Source organism: Tenrec ecaudatus, chromosome 1 (genome assembly GCF_050624435.1).
Source record: "Tenrec ecaudatus isolate mTenEca1 chromosome 1, mTenEca1.hap1, whole genome shotgun sequence".
In the NCBI taxonomy this organism is placed as follows: Eukaryota; Metazoa; Chordata; class Mammalia; order Afrosoricida; family Tenrecidae; genus Tenrec; species Tenrec ecaudatus.
Window position 1 is genome coordinate 218,772,544 of NC_134530.1, and position 14,607 is coordinate 218,787,150.

Genomic DNA, 14,607 nt, shown 5'->3' on the forward strand with positions numbered 1-14,607 from the left:
GACAGTGTTCTCGAAAGGCCACCTCCAGGGCAAGGTACAGCTCAGGGGTCCTGGCCGGGCTGTGGTGGTGGTGGCTGCCATCAAGCATGGGGTCTTGATGTGTTACTGGGTGATCCCCCATCGAGGTCTCTTGGCTGTGAGCTCTGCATCAGCAGGGTGCCCAGCCTTTCTCTCAGGGAGCTGCTGTGTGGGAACCACCAACCTGGCTAGCAGCTAACTGCAAATCACTTGGGCCACTCAGGATCCAAACCCACTCCCATCAAGCCAGCCTCAGCTCATAGCAACCCTTTAGGGCTAAGGAGAAGGCCCCATGGGTTTCCAAGGAAATGGACTGTGGCCTCTTTCTCTGCAGCTGCTGGCATTGAGCTGCTGACCTTTGGGTTAGCAACTGAGCGCTTGGCCTCTGGGCCACCAGGGCTCCTCAGGGAAGGGTGGTCATAGGCCCTAAACTAAGGCCACACAGAGGCTAGGCAGCAAGGCAGCTCCTCCCCAAGATACACTCTCTCTCCGGCCCCTGGCCAGGCCAGTCCCCAAGCTGGCCTACCTGTCTTATAATCACCTCCTCTCCTCAGGGAGGTGTGCTCATTCTTGGGGACCATAGGGGGACCTCGGTAATGTTTTCTTCTCGCCAACGATCATCTGCTCAGCACCCACTAGGAGCCCAGCATCACATCAGGAGCTAGACATGTAAATCTCGTCTCTCAAAAAAAAAAAAATAAATAAAAGTAAGGTCCTGAACAGCAGTTCCAGGCTGTGGGCTCCGGAACAGCCATGTACCAAGACATTCTGAGCACACCATCAACCAACAAAATGTGTGATCAAAGATGTTTATGAAACACAGCCTAGGTTATGTCCAAATCCCAGCTGTAAGGAAACGTGCCTTACTCAGTTCAGTCCGGATCTCCCAGGCCTGGTGAGCGGTCCTCGGAGTGACATGTTTGCTCCCTAACTCGTTAGAGAGAGGGGCTTGCACAGCAGTGTTGCCCAGTGTAATGCGTCATTTGATTTATTGTCTGCTGCTGCTGCAGTGAATGTCGATTGTGGACCCGAGCACAATGAAATCTTTGACAACTCCAGTCTTTCCCATGTTTATCATGGTGTTGCCTCTTAGCTCTTAGAGCATCACTTTTAAAAACCCAGAAGCCACCCAGGAGCAGCTCCATTCTAGCACTCCAAGCTAACAGGTTGGAAGACAGTGCTTTCCATTCCTCGCCCGCATGACCCTGCTAGCGAGAAGTCCCTGACGGGGCTGCATCCTCCTGAGACAAGTGCAAAAGGTCCTGGCAGCATATCTTTGTTCCCCGGGGACCAGTGCAACGCAGCTGCTCAGGGGCTCTGAGAGAACTCAGCGAGCAGAGAACATTCTTCAAGTGGCATCTCAGTTTAGCCCTAGGAAGGGCAGGGTATAGAGTGGAGGGGCAGCAGGGAAGGCTGGCCTGGCCATCTTATTCCTTATAAGTGGACCAACCCTCTTACTGCTTTACTGTTGGTCTCTCTTTTATCAGTGACGGGCATAAAGAGAAAATTAGGCTAATCAATGCCCGGTAGCAGCCAAAGGTACCTTGGAAGGCAAGCTTGGAGACCTGCTTCTGAAAGTCACAGTCTTTAAAGCCCTTGGGAGCATAGTTGTCTGCTCACACGGGATCACCGTGAGTTCACTTGACATCCATTGACACCTACAGGCAGCTCTGCGACACCTGCATTTTCTAGACCCTCGTTACTGAGGATCAAGAGCTTCACCTGGGAACTTGTTAGAAACGCAGCACCTCCAGCCTTAGCCCAGTGATAACGAATCCAAATCTGTGTTTTCAACAAAATCTCATTAACCCATTTTTTTATCACATATAGTGCCTGCCTTTATTTTCTGCCTCTGGAATTTTGTGGGGAGCTCATGCCCCACTGTCAGTGCGTGCTGCCATCTAGTGGAGAGTCTGCATAAGTGCTCTGAGTGAATCTGAAGCAATGTGCCTCCCACCACCCCCAATCAGCAACAGGGACCCTGTGATAAAGTCACTACACACCCACCACCACCACCACCACCACCACCATTTCACTTAAAATGTCTTCTTTCACTACTGAACACACTTGATTTCAACAAAAGGTCCAAGTAGAAAATGATTGGCTCTTGAAAGGGATCATTTGAGAAGCATCACCCTAGAACCGTGGTTCTTAAACATAGCTGTGTTTTTAGAAACACTCAGGAGCTCTTGGGAGTCCTGATGCCTAGGCTGTACCCCCTGGGCAAGGCCATCCGAACCTCCTGGATCAGAGCTTCACACCACCATTGAGAGAGCTTCCCCACGCGCCCAATACACAGCCCAGGTTGAGAGCCACAGTCTCAGGCTGCTGTGCAGCACAGAGACCCCAAGCTTGCACCATGCCTTCTTCTTGCTCCAGGACCTCGGGGGAGTACAGTTTATGCTCATACCATCCCCACCGAAGAGGTGAAGAATGAGGCATCTGAGCCAGGCACCCGGAAGGGGTCTCAGCTAGGAGCTTAGAGTTCAGAATGAAAAAGAGCATTCTTTCCCCGAGGGGCACAGAGGTTAAGCGCTCAACTACCAGGCTAAAGGCTGCCAGTTTGAGCCCATCCCGGGGCACTTTGGGAGAAAGACCAGGCTCTCCGCTTCCCAAAGGCCCCAGCCTTGAAAATGCCATGTAGTGGCTCTACTCAGTGTGACTCAGAGGGAACTGGATGGCACCGGACAGTCAGGGGAAGTGGGGTGCCTGGTCGTGCTGGTAGGTTGGAGAATGCAAGGAATGAGCTGGCATCCTGGAGGAGGTGGCGTGGGATGCAGGGTGTATGTGGGGGAGAATAAAGACTCCATCTCAGGGATGTGCTTCCAGAAAGCCTAGAAGCAGACCTGTGATAGAAGTGATAGAAGTTCCCAGACTACCACAGGAGCGCTAATGAATAGCACCCACCCCCCAAGGGCAGTGGTGGTTCTGACGTCCTCTTGGTGCTTGGCCAGGGCTTCCTGGGCCTGTGCGGGATCTCCGGGTGACAGACACATCACACACCAGCATCGCCCTGAGCTGGGAGCAGCCGGACCCCAAGAGTGGAGACGAAGCCATGGGCTATGTGGTGGAGTTGCATGGCTCAGACAGGCCCCGGTGGCAGGCATGCCACATGGGCACTGTGGCTGACACCACCTACACAGCCAAGGGGCTTCGGTCCCAAGAGAGCTACTTCATGCGTGTGGCAGCCATGAGCGATGGTGTGCGTGGCCATCCCACTGCCCTGGACACGTTGATACAAGCCAGGCCTGTTTCAGGTGAGTGCCCCTCCTCCCAGGCCCTTCCTGAGTGCATTCGGGCAATGGCTGAGCCATGGACCCCCTCCCGCCCCCCTGCAGTGAAGTGATGTTGGCGAGTCCCTGCAATGTCCTAGGCACTGGGGCAAGTAGGTCTTCTCATTTGTTTTCTCATTTACCTGAACCAGAACCATCCAGCGAGATCAATTGTAACAACTCCTCCCCCCCTAACCCCCTTTGACCACTGATGTGTGGTGGGGGCCTCAACATCATCGCTCTCTCCAGGGTGCCTGACTGCTCTGGGGGTCAGGCGAAGGGGAGTGCATGCCCTGCATTTCCTGTTACCGAAAGGGGGATCCCTGGAGCATGAGCCATTGAAGCTGTGGGCCTGCCTTTGACCCACTCGGACCCTCGGTCATCCCACTGCCCCAAGGGGTACTATGACAGTTAAGGGGACAATAGGAGGGGTTTCCAAGGGTTCGTGAAGAATGGAAATGAAAGACCATGGGGTTTCCCCACGGACGTTTGTCAGCCCCCTGTTTATTAAGAGCACATGGTACCTGGACTTAGAGTCCCAGTACCTAGTCACGGTGCTGCCTCTTAACTCCACCCATGTGATCCCAGGCAAGCCACTTCTCCAGGGCGCCACCGCTGGTCCCCTCTACTCCAGCCTAGCACCGGTCCTCTCTGGGGGCTTCCCTTTCTGAAATCCCGCCTCCCCCCTTAGGGTTCTACCTATCCACCCCAAACCCTGTCCTCCAGCCTCCTCCCCCTTTCCTTTGGAGCCTCCAGCCCCCAGGACCTGAGCATCCAGCAATCTGGCCCAGCTTCCTCCAGCCTTTTTTGGAGTTGGACTGGGGCCAACTGCAGAGGGGGGTGACCGATGTCTTATGTGTTCCAGACCGTCCCAAGTTCCTCACGGACTCCAGCACCAAGGACTTGCTGACAGTCAAGGCCGGGGACCTGGTCCGTGTGCCCGTGCCCTTTGAGGTGAGTGTACCTCATGGGGTGCGAGGAGAGGGCCCCTGAGAGGCCCAGGGATCTGGCTCTGCCCAAGATCCTTCCATCCCGACTCAGTGGCCTTCTCTGCCCATGAAGTGTGGGCTTGTGCTAGAAATCAGACCTGACACAGGAAGGAGCAGGCGCTTTGAAGGCAGAACCCTCACGTGGCCACTAGGTGGCCACTCTGCTTAGACTCTAAAGACCCCTTCAGTGGGCTGTGCTGGCACTGCATCGCCAAACAGGTCTGAACATTCTGAGGGTCTTGCCCCTGGTAGCAAGGAGGCTGGTGGTGGCCTGGGTTACATACTGGGCTGCTAACCCCAAGGCCGGCAGTTTGAAACTTCTAGCTGCACCGCTACTAGAAAGATGATGCTTGCTATTCCTGCAAAGAGCTACGGTCTCAGAAACCCACAGGGCACTTCCAGGGTGGCTCCTGAGTCAGATCTGATTAGACAGCAGTGAGTTTGTGTTTTTGGCTGCCCTGGTGGCATAGTGGGCTGTGTATTGGGCTGATAACTGTAAAGTCAGCAGTCGGAAACCACTGCTTAGGACAAAGATGAGGCTGCCTGCTCCCATAAGACTTTTGCAGCCTGGAAACACCTACAGAAGGCCATCAGACTCTGCTCGACACAGGGAATCAGGCTTGTACACCTGCACGCGTGTCTCTGCTTTGCACTGGTGGTGCAGTGGGTTAAGCACTAAGCTGCTATCACGGTTGGTGGTTCCAACTAATGAGCTGCTCCACGGGAGAAAGCTGAAGCCTGTTCCTGCCAAGACCCGCAGTCTCGGAAACGCCCTGTCATGTGGGGTCCCTGTGAGTTGGGCAGTGGGTGGGGGTGGCCCCGCTGGCACAGCGGTGAAAGTGCTGGGCTATTAAACACACCATTGACAGCTTGAATTGACAGCTGCTCTGTGGGGGAAAGATGTGCTTCTGTAATGACCGCAGCCTTGCAGCCTCTGGGGTAGGTCTACCCTCCCCTCTTAGTCTGTGTGGGTCAGCAGTGACCCCACAGCCGTGAGTCTGTCTTCTCTGCAGTGCGGGGGCCCCTCCGGCTCCAATGTAATCTGGATGCGCCCCGGCCAGTACACAGCACATGTCACTGCGCAGTGCTGCCGCACCTCACCCTCAGTGCCGGGCTTTGGTATCAGACGGGGCCCACGGTAACTTACCTGAAAGAGATGTTCCCAGGATTGAAGGGATGAGTACATGGGAGCACACCGACCGCACTGGGACATGGCAGTCACTGATTCACATTTCCTTTCATTATTAGTCCAGTGATGACCATCGCCCTCATTATCTGTGTGGGGCACTTGGAGGAGGCAGAGCCCAGTGCAGACCCCATCTCTAACTCTGAACGACATGTTTTGAGCCCTAGTAGCAAGCATAGTGATTAAGCCTTGGATTGCTAACCACAGGTCATCAGTTCAAGACCACCAGCTTCTTCACAGGTGGAAAGATGAGGCTTTCTACTCCTGTAAAGAGTTAGTCTTGGACACCCACAAGGGCAGCTCTACTTGTCCTTCAGGGGCTCTGTGCATTGGCATGGACTTGATGGCAGTGCATTAGGTTGGTCTCTTTAGCGCTCTGGCAGTGCCAGTGAGCACTCAGTGTGGCTGCCTCCCGGGCTCTGCTCCTCCTGCTTTCCGGAGAACAGCTTCTTTAACCTGCACAAGAGTCCCGCCAGGTGTTTTCTTCCCTGTTTAACGCTGCTGCCGACTGTGCCCAGTGCTGAGGGCCTCTCAGGTGGCTGGTAGCACAGCCAACAGGCAGTGGGGCTGGCCTCTCGGCCCTGCTCAGGGACACCATCCCAGGGCCACTGCATGAGCCTTGGGGAAGAATGCAGAGTGCCCTGAGTCAGCCCGCCCTGGGGCTCTGGCACGGGAACGCTCCCCTCCCAGCCCTGCTGTGAACCAGGGTGGCCTGTTCAGACTCCTACAAGAGCAGCACCTTGCTCATAGATGAAAATCCAGATGTCTGCGTGGCTGTGAGCATCCCCCACCCACCCACCCTCATCACTGCTGGCGCATGCCCACCGCCGTGACTTACCTCCCAGCACACTGCCCCCACACCCTGGCCCCAAGGTCCGACATAAACTCCACGGCTTCCACGAGACTCCCCTCAACCTTCCCCTCCTCTCTCTCCTCAGGCTGCCCCCCTGCCCGAGGTGACCTGGCTGAAGGACGGCTTGCCTTTGCCCAAAAGAAGTGTGACCATCACCACGGACGGCCTCACCCAGCTTCTGATCCCGGTAGCCAGCTCCGCAGACAGCGGCCTCTACACCGTCCTGCTGCAGCGCCCGCAGGCCAAGGAGGCCACCTACAACTTCCACATCAGGGTGGCAGGTGAGGCAGGCGTGGGCTTGGGCTCCGCATGGAGGTTTCCATCGGGCCCGGCCTGTGTGCCAGGCGACAGCACTGCCAGCCCATAGCACACACACAGGAGGACCTCATCGTCCTTCTGCCTCCAGACCTTGCAAAACACAAAACCAAACTCACTGCCACCAAGTGCCCTCTGACGCATAGCGACCCTATGAGATAGGACAGAGGGTTTGGGAGCCTGGAGCCCTTTATGGGGCAGAAAGCCTCGTTTTTCTTCTGCAGAGCGGCTGGAGGCTTCAACCTGCCGACTCTGTGGTTAGCAACCGGTTGCGTATGTAGCCCGTGATGCCAGCAGGTCTCCTTCAGGGTAAGGTCTGAGACTTGAACTCGGATCACTGGATTCAGAGTGCGCGTCCTCGCACCATGCTCCAGCCGCCCCCACCTGACGGCAGCTTCTCTTTGTTATGGTGACTGTCGGAGTGACCTCAGCAGTGAGCCTGCCGTCGTGCCCAGTGCTGTCAGAGCAGATACCACACATCAGAATCTTTAATGAACAGAAATTTATTTTCTCACTGTTCAGGAGACTGAACGTCTGAATTCAGGATGTGCCTCTGGCTGGGGTAGAGGGGACCCTTCTTTGTCTGTTTCAGCTGCTAGACGCTGCCTGCAATCCTTGTAGCTGCATCTATGTCTGTCTGTTCTGCTCCATTCACAACTTGGAAGTGATTAGGTTTAGGACCCACTCTCTTCCAGGTGTGACCTAAAAAGAAAAGCCTGTTTCCAGACAGGACCCTAGCCACCGGTATTGGGGCCAGGAGTTCAGTACCTGTTTGGGGGGACACAGTTCAGTGCACAGCATGACCTTCCCCTGAGAGGGCTGCCCGTGGCCCTTGTACATGGGTCCTTCCAGTAACTGAGACCCCTGCCCATCCTGCGCTTGAGGAATTTCTGAATATACAGAGGTGGTGATGCAGAATGACAAGGGGGCCTCTGGGACTTGGTTTTATGAAAGCACCTACCTTTGTCCTCTCCTCCCCCCGCACTCCAAAGCACTCCACACCCTGTGTCCTTTTAGAGACTAAAGTGATTTGCAACGATGGTCTTTAGAGGTGTTCTCCACCCCGTAACTCTCTGGTCCCAACAGCGGTGCGGACCCCAGAAGGCTTGGGAGAGTGGAGAGGACCGCCGCAAAAGCCTTGAGCATTGTCACAGGTCTTGCTGGCCCCTCTGATGCGGTTCCCCCTGCCTCCCCTGCTGCAGCGCATCCTCGGGCCCCAGGCCCCATCTGCCTGCAGGAGAACGTTCCCGGGACAGTGACTGCCGAGTGGGGGCCCTCCTTGGATGAGGACGGGTCAGATGGCGCTCCGCTGCACTACACGGTGTTCACACGCTCCTCTGCACATGGCTCCTGGCGGGAGGTGGCTGACCGAGTCCACACCAACCGCTTCACGCTCCTGGGTGTCCTCCCAGGCCACGAGTACCACTTCCGGGTGGTGGCCAAGAACGAGCTGGGGGCCAGCCCACCCTCAGACACCAGCCAGCCCTGGTACATCCCCCGGCAGCAGCGAGGTGAGCGGCTCCTCATGCCTCTGGGCCCCCAGGGATTGAGGAGCAGCCAGGCCAAGGGCTCAGCTTGGTCTCTGGGTGTGTGTGTGTGTGTGTGTGTGTGTGTGTGTGTGTGTGTGTGTGTGTGTGTGTGTCGGGGGGTGGGCGGTAACAATGGTGAACACATCTAAATGAACAGCTAGACCCTTGATTGTGAATTGTTTGGAATCTTTATGGGAGCAGATTGGCAGATCCACTGACTGGGCTTGAACTGCCCACTGTTTGGGTCACTCCCTAAACCAAAGAAACTCCCTGCCACCGAGTGCATGCTGCCTCACAGTGGTTCTACAGGATGGTGGGACTGTCCCCGAGAGTGTCTGAGACTATAGCTCTTTACAGGAGTGGAAAGCCTCACCCTTCTCCCCCGGAGCAGCTGGTGGTTTAGAACTGCAGACCTTGCAATTAGCAGCTCAACGTGAAACCACCAGGCCACCAGGGCTCCTTTTAATTAACAGCCCAGTGAGTAATGTTGGTCCACCAGGGGTTAATATACCTTTAAAAACAATGTGTATTAAAGGTGATTGATGTGGATCTCACAGGCAGTCATTAGATAAAGCAGGTTATAAATTGAAATGGAATTTAAAAAAAAGACAAATGCAAACAACAGCATCTCCACAAATAAGTACCCCAGTGGGGCGGGTGATTCCATTGTGATAAGCCACGGGCAGGCCTGGAAGGCCTGCAGGCACCCCCATGGTACTGGTGGGAGGCGCTAGGTGGTGAGATGGTGGTTGGTTTTTATTCTTCCGCCTTTTGATTCCACCTTGTCCAAATGAATATGAAATAGGTCACATGGAATTTTAAAGTACCTTAAGGAAAGAGTTTTCTAAAACGACGCCACCCTTAAACTCCAGGTTTGAAGGTAAGAGGTGCAAGGGCATGCCCCACTTCCCCACCCCAGACTCACCAGCTGCACTGCCATGGTGTGAGTCCTGGCTCACAGCGACACGAGAGCACAGGGCAGGACCGGCCCTCGGGGTTTCCGAGCCTGGGACTCTTTCCCCCAAAGAGCCACTGGTCATTTCAAACTGCTGACCTTGTGGGTGGCAGCCAAGGGCTGACCACGATGCCACTCGGGCTCCGTCCTCCACTTCCTCAGGGAGGGCCTAACTAAGACTGCTCAGCTCACTCTGCCCAGTGGCTTGGCTAGGGTCCCCCTCACTCTGACCCTCCGCTTGTTCCCACCTTTCGACACAGACAGGTTCACGGTACGGGCGCCGAGCTACCGGGAGCCCGCGCTGCTGCAGAAGCCCCGGTTCCTGGTGGGGCTGCGCACGCACCTGCTGCCACAGGGGTGCGAGTGCAGCATGACCTGCGCGGTGCGGGGTGCGCCACTGCCTCGGGTCACCTGGTTCAAGGACGGGCAGAGCCTGGAGGGAGACCCCGCCGTCCACAGAGCTGACGTGCTGGGCGTGTGCTCCCTGGTCATCCCCTGCGTGACCCTGAAGGACAGCGGCCAGTACAAGGCCGTGGCCGAGAATACGCTGGGCCACGCAGTCAGCACAGCCACCCTCATCGTCACGGGTAATGGGGGCTGCCCTGGGGAGGGAAGAGGAAAAGGTAGGGGCAGCAGCCACAGCCCCTCCAGGGAGTGCCTTCCATGGGACCTGACCCCCTGAGGCTGGGGCTCCAGGGGTGAACAACTCTTAGTTGAAGGGGCCACTTCCTGTCGCTCGAGTGTCCCCGTATGGCCTGGTGACAAATTTCACGGGGAAAGCTTAGGAGACTTCCGTTTCAGCCCCTCAGACATCAGCCTCACTGTCACTTAGTGCCTAACCAATGGACTGAGACTCCCCTTCAGGAGAGAAACCCTCACATGTTGATAAGAATACACCTTTCCCCACAGGTGGGGAATCCTTCCGAATCGGCCTTTGTGCAAAAATGGCCCCTGAGCCCCCAGTGAGCAGAATCTCTCTCTGTGGCACCTACGCCAGTCATGCCACTTAGGAACCCACCTTCAAGGCACCTAACACGTGCACACACCGAGTCGTGGAAGGAGGCTGCTGGCTGGCAGTTCCGTTTGCTAGAGGGGCCAGGGAAGGGCCTCCCGGGCTCAGAGCACACGACCCTCACCCTCTGGAGGCTGACCTGTGACCGCCACTTAGCAGGGTGGGAGGGGCAGCAGCCACCTGGTCTAGCCTGGTGCTTGTATCTTGCAGAATCCAGCTCCTAGCCCTGCTCCTCAGGACAGCCCCACCTGGTGCCAGAGCCACAGATGGACAACAGCCCCCAAGCGTCCCGTCGATCCTGATGCCCACTGCAAGGGACCCGAGACCACTAGAAGGGCCCAGAAAGAAAGGGGGAAAAAAAGTCACTAGATGATCTGACACCAAGCCTGCCCCATGCTCACCACTAGGGGACTGCTGTCCTCCACTTCCGGAGAGCCGCCTCAGCATTGGGGCCGGTCCCAGAGCGGGAGTTGGGAGCGGGAGTTGGGGGCGGGAGGGGAGGCGGGGGGAGCGGGAAGAAGTGAAGGATCCTCAGAGCCTGTGTGACCATGGCGGAAAGAGGGACCTGGGGGAGGGCCGGGGCCTCAGGTGCTTTCTGTACGCTCTTCATTGAAACATTGTCTTGATACAGGCTGTGCTGGGGGAGGATTTCCAATGGAAAGCTTTTGCCCTGGGCTCCAGTTGTGGGGATGGGTGGGCTCAAGTTCAATGGGAGACTTGAGTAAGAATTGGGCCCTTCTCCTGGATGCAGACAATACCGAGGGAGGGAGGCTGTGAGGCTGCAGGACTGTCGGGGAGAATCCTGTCGGCTGCAGGCTAAAGACACCCCCCTCCTCCCCCAACCCTGTGCTCTGTATGTGGATTGACTCGCACGGGCCTTGTAGGATTTCAAGAGTCAGATGTGATCAGGAGCCGATGGTATTTAAGGACGAGGTCCAAGCTGAGCGGAGGGCCTTGGCTGCAATGATGAGGAGGCCCCGGGACTGGGCCAAGTTGTTTCTCTGCATGGACGTAGGATCTATGCGAGTCAGAACTGACTCTGTGACACCCAGCAGCAGCTCCTCCATCTACCACTCCTGGGGGCCAGAGAGGCAGGGTCATGGTGCCCCCTGCCCTGCTCCAACCCCCAGTCTCTGCCATCAGCCCCCAGCATGCCTCGTCCCCTCACCATGGGCCACTGGAGCAAAGTGGGTATGCCTACCCATGCCAAACCCCCAGGGCGGGAAGGAGGGCAGGGAGTCCTGGGGAAGATTGATCCCCAAGAAACTGAGACCCAGCAGGTCACTCTGACTTGGGACACAGGCTGCTCTTGATACCCAAGCCCAGGCCCAAGCCACTGTGTCCTTGCCTCCCCGGCCCTCAGACCACAGGCCGGATGCAGGAGATGGGGGCAGCACCCTCAGGAGGAGAGGTAAGCGGGGACTGACCTGTCGCGGCCAACTTCACATGGGTTTCACCAGGCGATGTGATAAAAAAACATGTGCGCAAGCACAAGCCAGCCTGAGCTGACCTTGCTTCCTGGGTACTCCGTTCCCGTCAGGGACGGTCAACGTTAAAGAGGGCTCTGGCTTTGTAGGGAGGAGCTGCGTGGGGATGGCATGGCGTCTCCCTCTAGAAGCAGAATTCTCCAGCTAGATTTCTCAGGGAGCTGCCAGTCTCTCTCTACCTAGAAGCAGACTCTTTGGTGTAGTATGTGTGTATGTGTGTTGCCTAGTTTGCTGAGCAGCTGGCATGGCAAGAGGGCAGCAAGTGTGTGGGACACAGGAGGATGGCAGGAAAGAGGGACTAGATGACACTGAGCCTGCACTGGAGAGAGTGCCTGTCCAGAGGCAGGGAGTGGATCCCACGGCCTTTGTCAGTGGGAGCTATGGTTCACCCCACCTCGCCCAGGAAACCTGCCCCCAGGCCCATGTCTAAGGCATCCTTGCTCGGGAGGCCAAGTGGGGGTTATAGGGACAGAAGAGCATTCTCAGAACTCAATAGAGGTGGCTGGGAAGCTCAGCCTATGGGGACTGTCCCCACAAGTCCCCTCTGAGCTGCAGGGCCCTGGAGGCCAGGAGGGACAGGGTGGCAGGCCTATCCCCGGTGATGTTAGAAATGGGGAGTTAGCAGGTGTGCTCCTGGCATGCCTAGTGTTGACCATGTGACTGAGCTCTGGCCGGTGCAGTAGAGGCAGAAGTGAAGTCTGACGTGCAGGCCTGCCCTCAAAGCACCACTGCAAACATCTGTGTGCTCCCTCTGCCGGGTACAGAGCATCCTTTGCAGGACTCTGCGAGGGACAGCTACACCAAGAAACGGCTCTCACTGCCGACTCAGGGACACCCTATAGGACCGGGTGGGACTGTCCCCCTGAGATTCTGAAACTAATTCTTTACGGGAATAGAAAGCTTCACCTGTCTCCCAGGGAGTGGCTGGTGGCTTAGAACTGCTGACCTTGCTGTTAACAGCTCATTGCATAACCCACTGTGCCACCAGGGCCGGAATTGACTCAATGGCAGAGAGGGGGGGAAATGAGGAGACCTAGAATATGGTGGAGCCAGTGAATGGCACGGGATATCATGTGGAGCAGGGCTGGTCCCTATGTCATTCCACGTTGGTGAGATGGAAAATGAATCTCCACTGTGTTAGGCGAGGTCCTTGGTTGGCACACACAGTTGGCTCTCGGCTGGTAACCCCCAGGTGGTTGGTGTGAACCCAGTTGGTGGCACCGGGAGGCAAAGTCTGGTGAGGTGCTTTGTTAGAGATGACCACTGAGAACTCCCTGCGCCGTTAGGGGTCGCCCTGCTCTACGTGTGGTTGTAGTTCAAGTGGAGCCCGGTGGTGGCATAGTGGTTATGCATTGGGCTGCGAACCAAACCGCTAGGTCGCTGGAGCACCAGGAGAGCAATGCTGTCTCCAGGAGGTAAGGGGACAGCTGAAAGAACTTACCGAGCAGGATGAAACACCTGAACATGATCAGAAGGCCTTACCAAGTGTTGAGCAGATGGGCGGTGAAGTGCTTATCGTTAAAGCTACGAATGGACCAAGATATGTTCTGGGATGTCATTCACAGCTTGACAAAAGTAAGCCGAAGCCAGGAACGAGAGCTGCTTTGGCTATGACCACCTTGAGGCTCACATTTGCCAAGGGAAGTGCATCCCTGGTTTACAACATGCCGCGTGAGGGCCCTGCGAATGCTTCTTACTCAGGGATTGGAGGGCGATCGGAACAGACCCGGGGATTAAGAGAGGTAATAGAAGGACCTTGTACAAACCCAGAACCGTTCCAGCATGTGGGGATACTGCCCCCCAAAGGCTGTCTGCTCTCTGGACCACAGATGCAGGAAAAACACTTTTGGCCCGAGCCATGGCTAGCCAGTTGGACTGCAGCATCATAAAGGCTGTCTCTAGTTCGACTGTAGACAGTCACATTGGTGACAGTGCTCCTTGGTCAGAGAAATGCTTAGTGATGCCGGGGCCATCCGCCAGGCGTCGTTTTCCCGGATGGCAGAGGTGCTCTTGGTGGCCGTCGTCTCTCTGAGGGTCCTTCCGCTGATAGAGAGACCCAGAGACCCTAATGGAGTTACTGAGTGAAAGGGGTGGGCACTCTGCATGGTGTGCAAATGACCGTGACTACCAACAGACCAGGTACACTGGATCTGGCTTTGCCACATCCAGGAAGATTACATAGAAAATGACATCTTGATTTACCGAATGAGCAAGCAAGAGTAGATGTACTGAAAATCCATGCGGCCCCTCCCGTTACACAGCATGCTGAGGGAGATGCTGAAGCAAAGGTGAAGCTTTCCAACGGCTTGAATGGCGCCGACCTGGGAAACGGTGGCAGTGAAGTAGGGAGGTGTGCAGCCCACGCCATCGGGGTTTGGCAGGACAGGGTGGCTTCATGAAGGCAGTCAGAAAAGCGGCTCGTTCTGAGGAGCTAGTGTCCACATTGCACTACACACGTGTGTCACTTACTGTCGGGTTTCCGAAGGCTGCATGACAGACAACGGGCTAATGTGAAAACAAAGTTAAGGAGCACAATGTATGTACTGGCAGTGATTTCATTAAAAGTGTATGAACCCCACCATGAAAATCCGTCATCCAGTAGTTCTGCTTTGGAGAGCGGTGCAGGAGACATCTGTACGTTTGTTAATGTTGCACTGATTGCTGCAGAAACTAAAAAGGAGTGTCGATGTTTTTTGCGTTTGCTGTGTGCATCTTTTATAAACCCTTGAAAACGGTATTAGATAAAAGTACAAGAGAACATGTCTTATGACTTATTTTATATCATTTGTTTGCTTCACTCCCAAAAGTTGAATAACAAAATGCTTGATTCGGTTCTGCTATACGAGTGACAGCCTCAGGGCCGCAGGGACAGCTCTACGCTGACCTGGGGGGTCGCCGAGAGTGGGCATTCCTCCATAGTGAGTAGCAGCCACGGCGGAGACAGCCGCCAACGCGCAGAGGCTCTCCGCTGTAGCAGTCAGCCGCCTCGGA

General features: G+C 55.9%; 1 protein-coding gene and 1 pseudogene across 1 annotated transcript in view; both read left to right on the top strand.

The window, feature by feature from the left end:
* IGFN1 (immunoglobulin like and fibronectin type III domain containing 1) overlaps positions 1-10,353 on the top strand; it is a 34,747-nt gene extending 24,394 nt beyond the window's left edge. The window contains exons 20-25 of the mRNA XM_075542003.1: positions 2,973-3,275; positions 4,156-4,244; positions 6,404-6,599; positions 7,836-8,144; positions 9,378-9,704; positions 10,340-10,353. Coding sequence (XP_075398118.1) covers positions 2,973-3,275; positions 4,156-4,244; positions 6,404-6,599; positions 7,836-8,144; positions 9,378-9,704; positions 10,340-10,353 — 1,238 coding nt within the window. The remainder of the gene's footprint in view (positions 1-2,972; positions 3,276-4,155; positions 4,245-6,403; positions 6,600-7,835; positions 8,145-9,377; positions 9,705-10,339) is intronic.
* A 691-nt stretch (positions 10,354-11,044) lies between these two features.
* On the top strand, positions 11,045-14,015 carry LOC142439563 (26S proteasome regulatory subunit 10B-like; annotated as a pseudogene).
* The last annotated feature ends 592 nt before the right edge of the window (positions 14,016-14,607 follow it).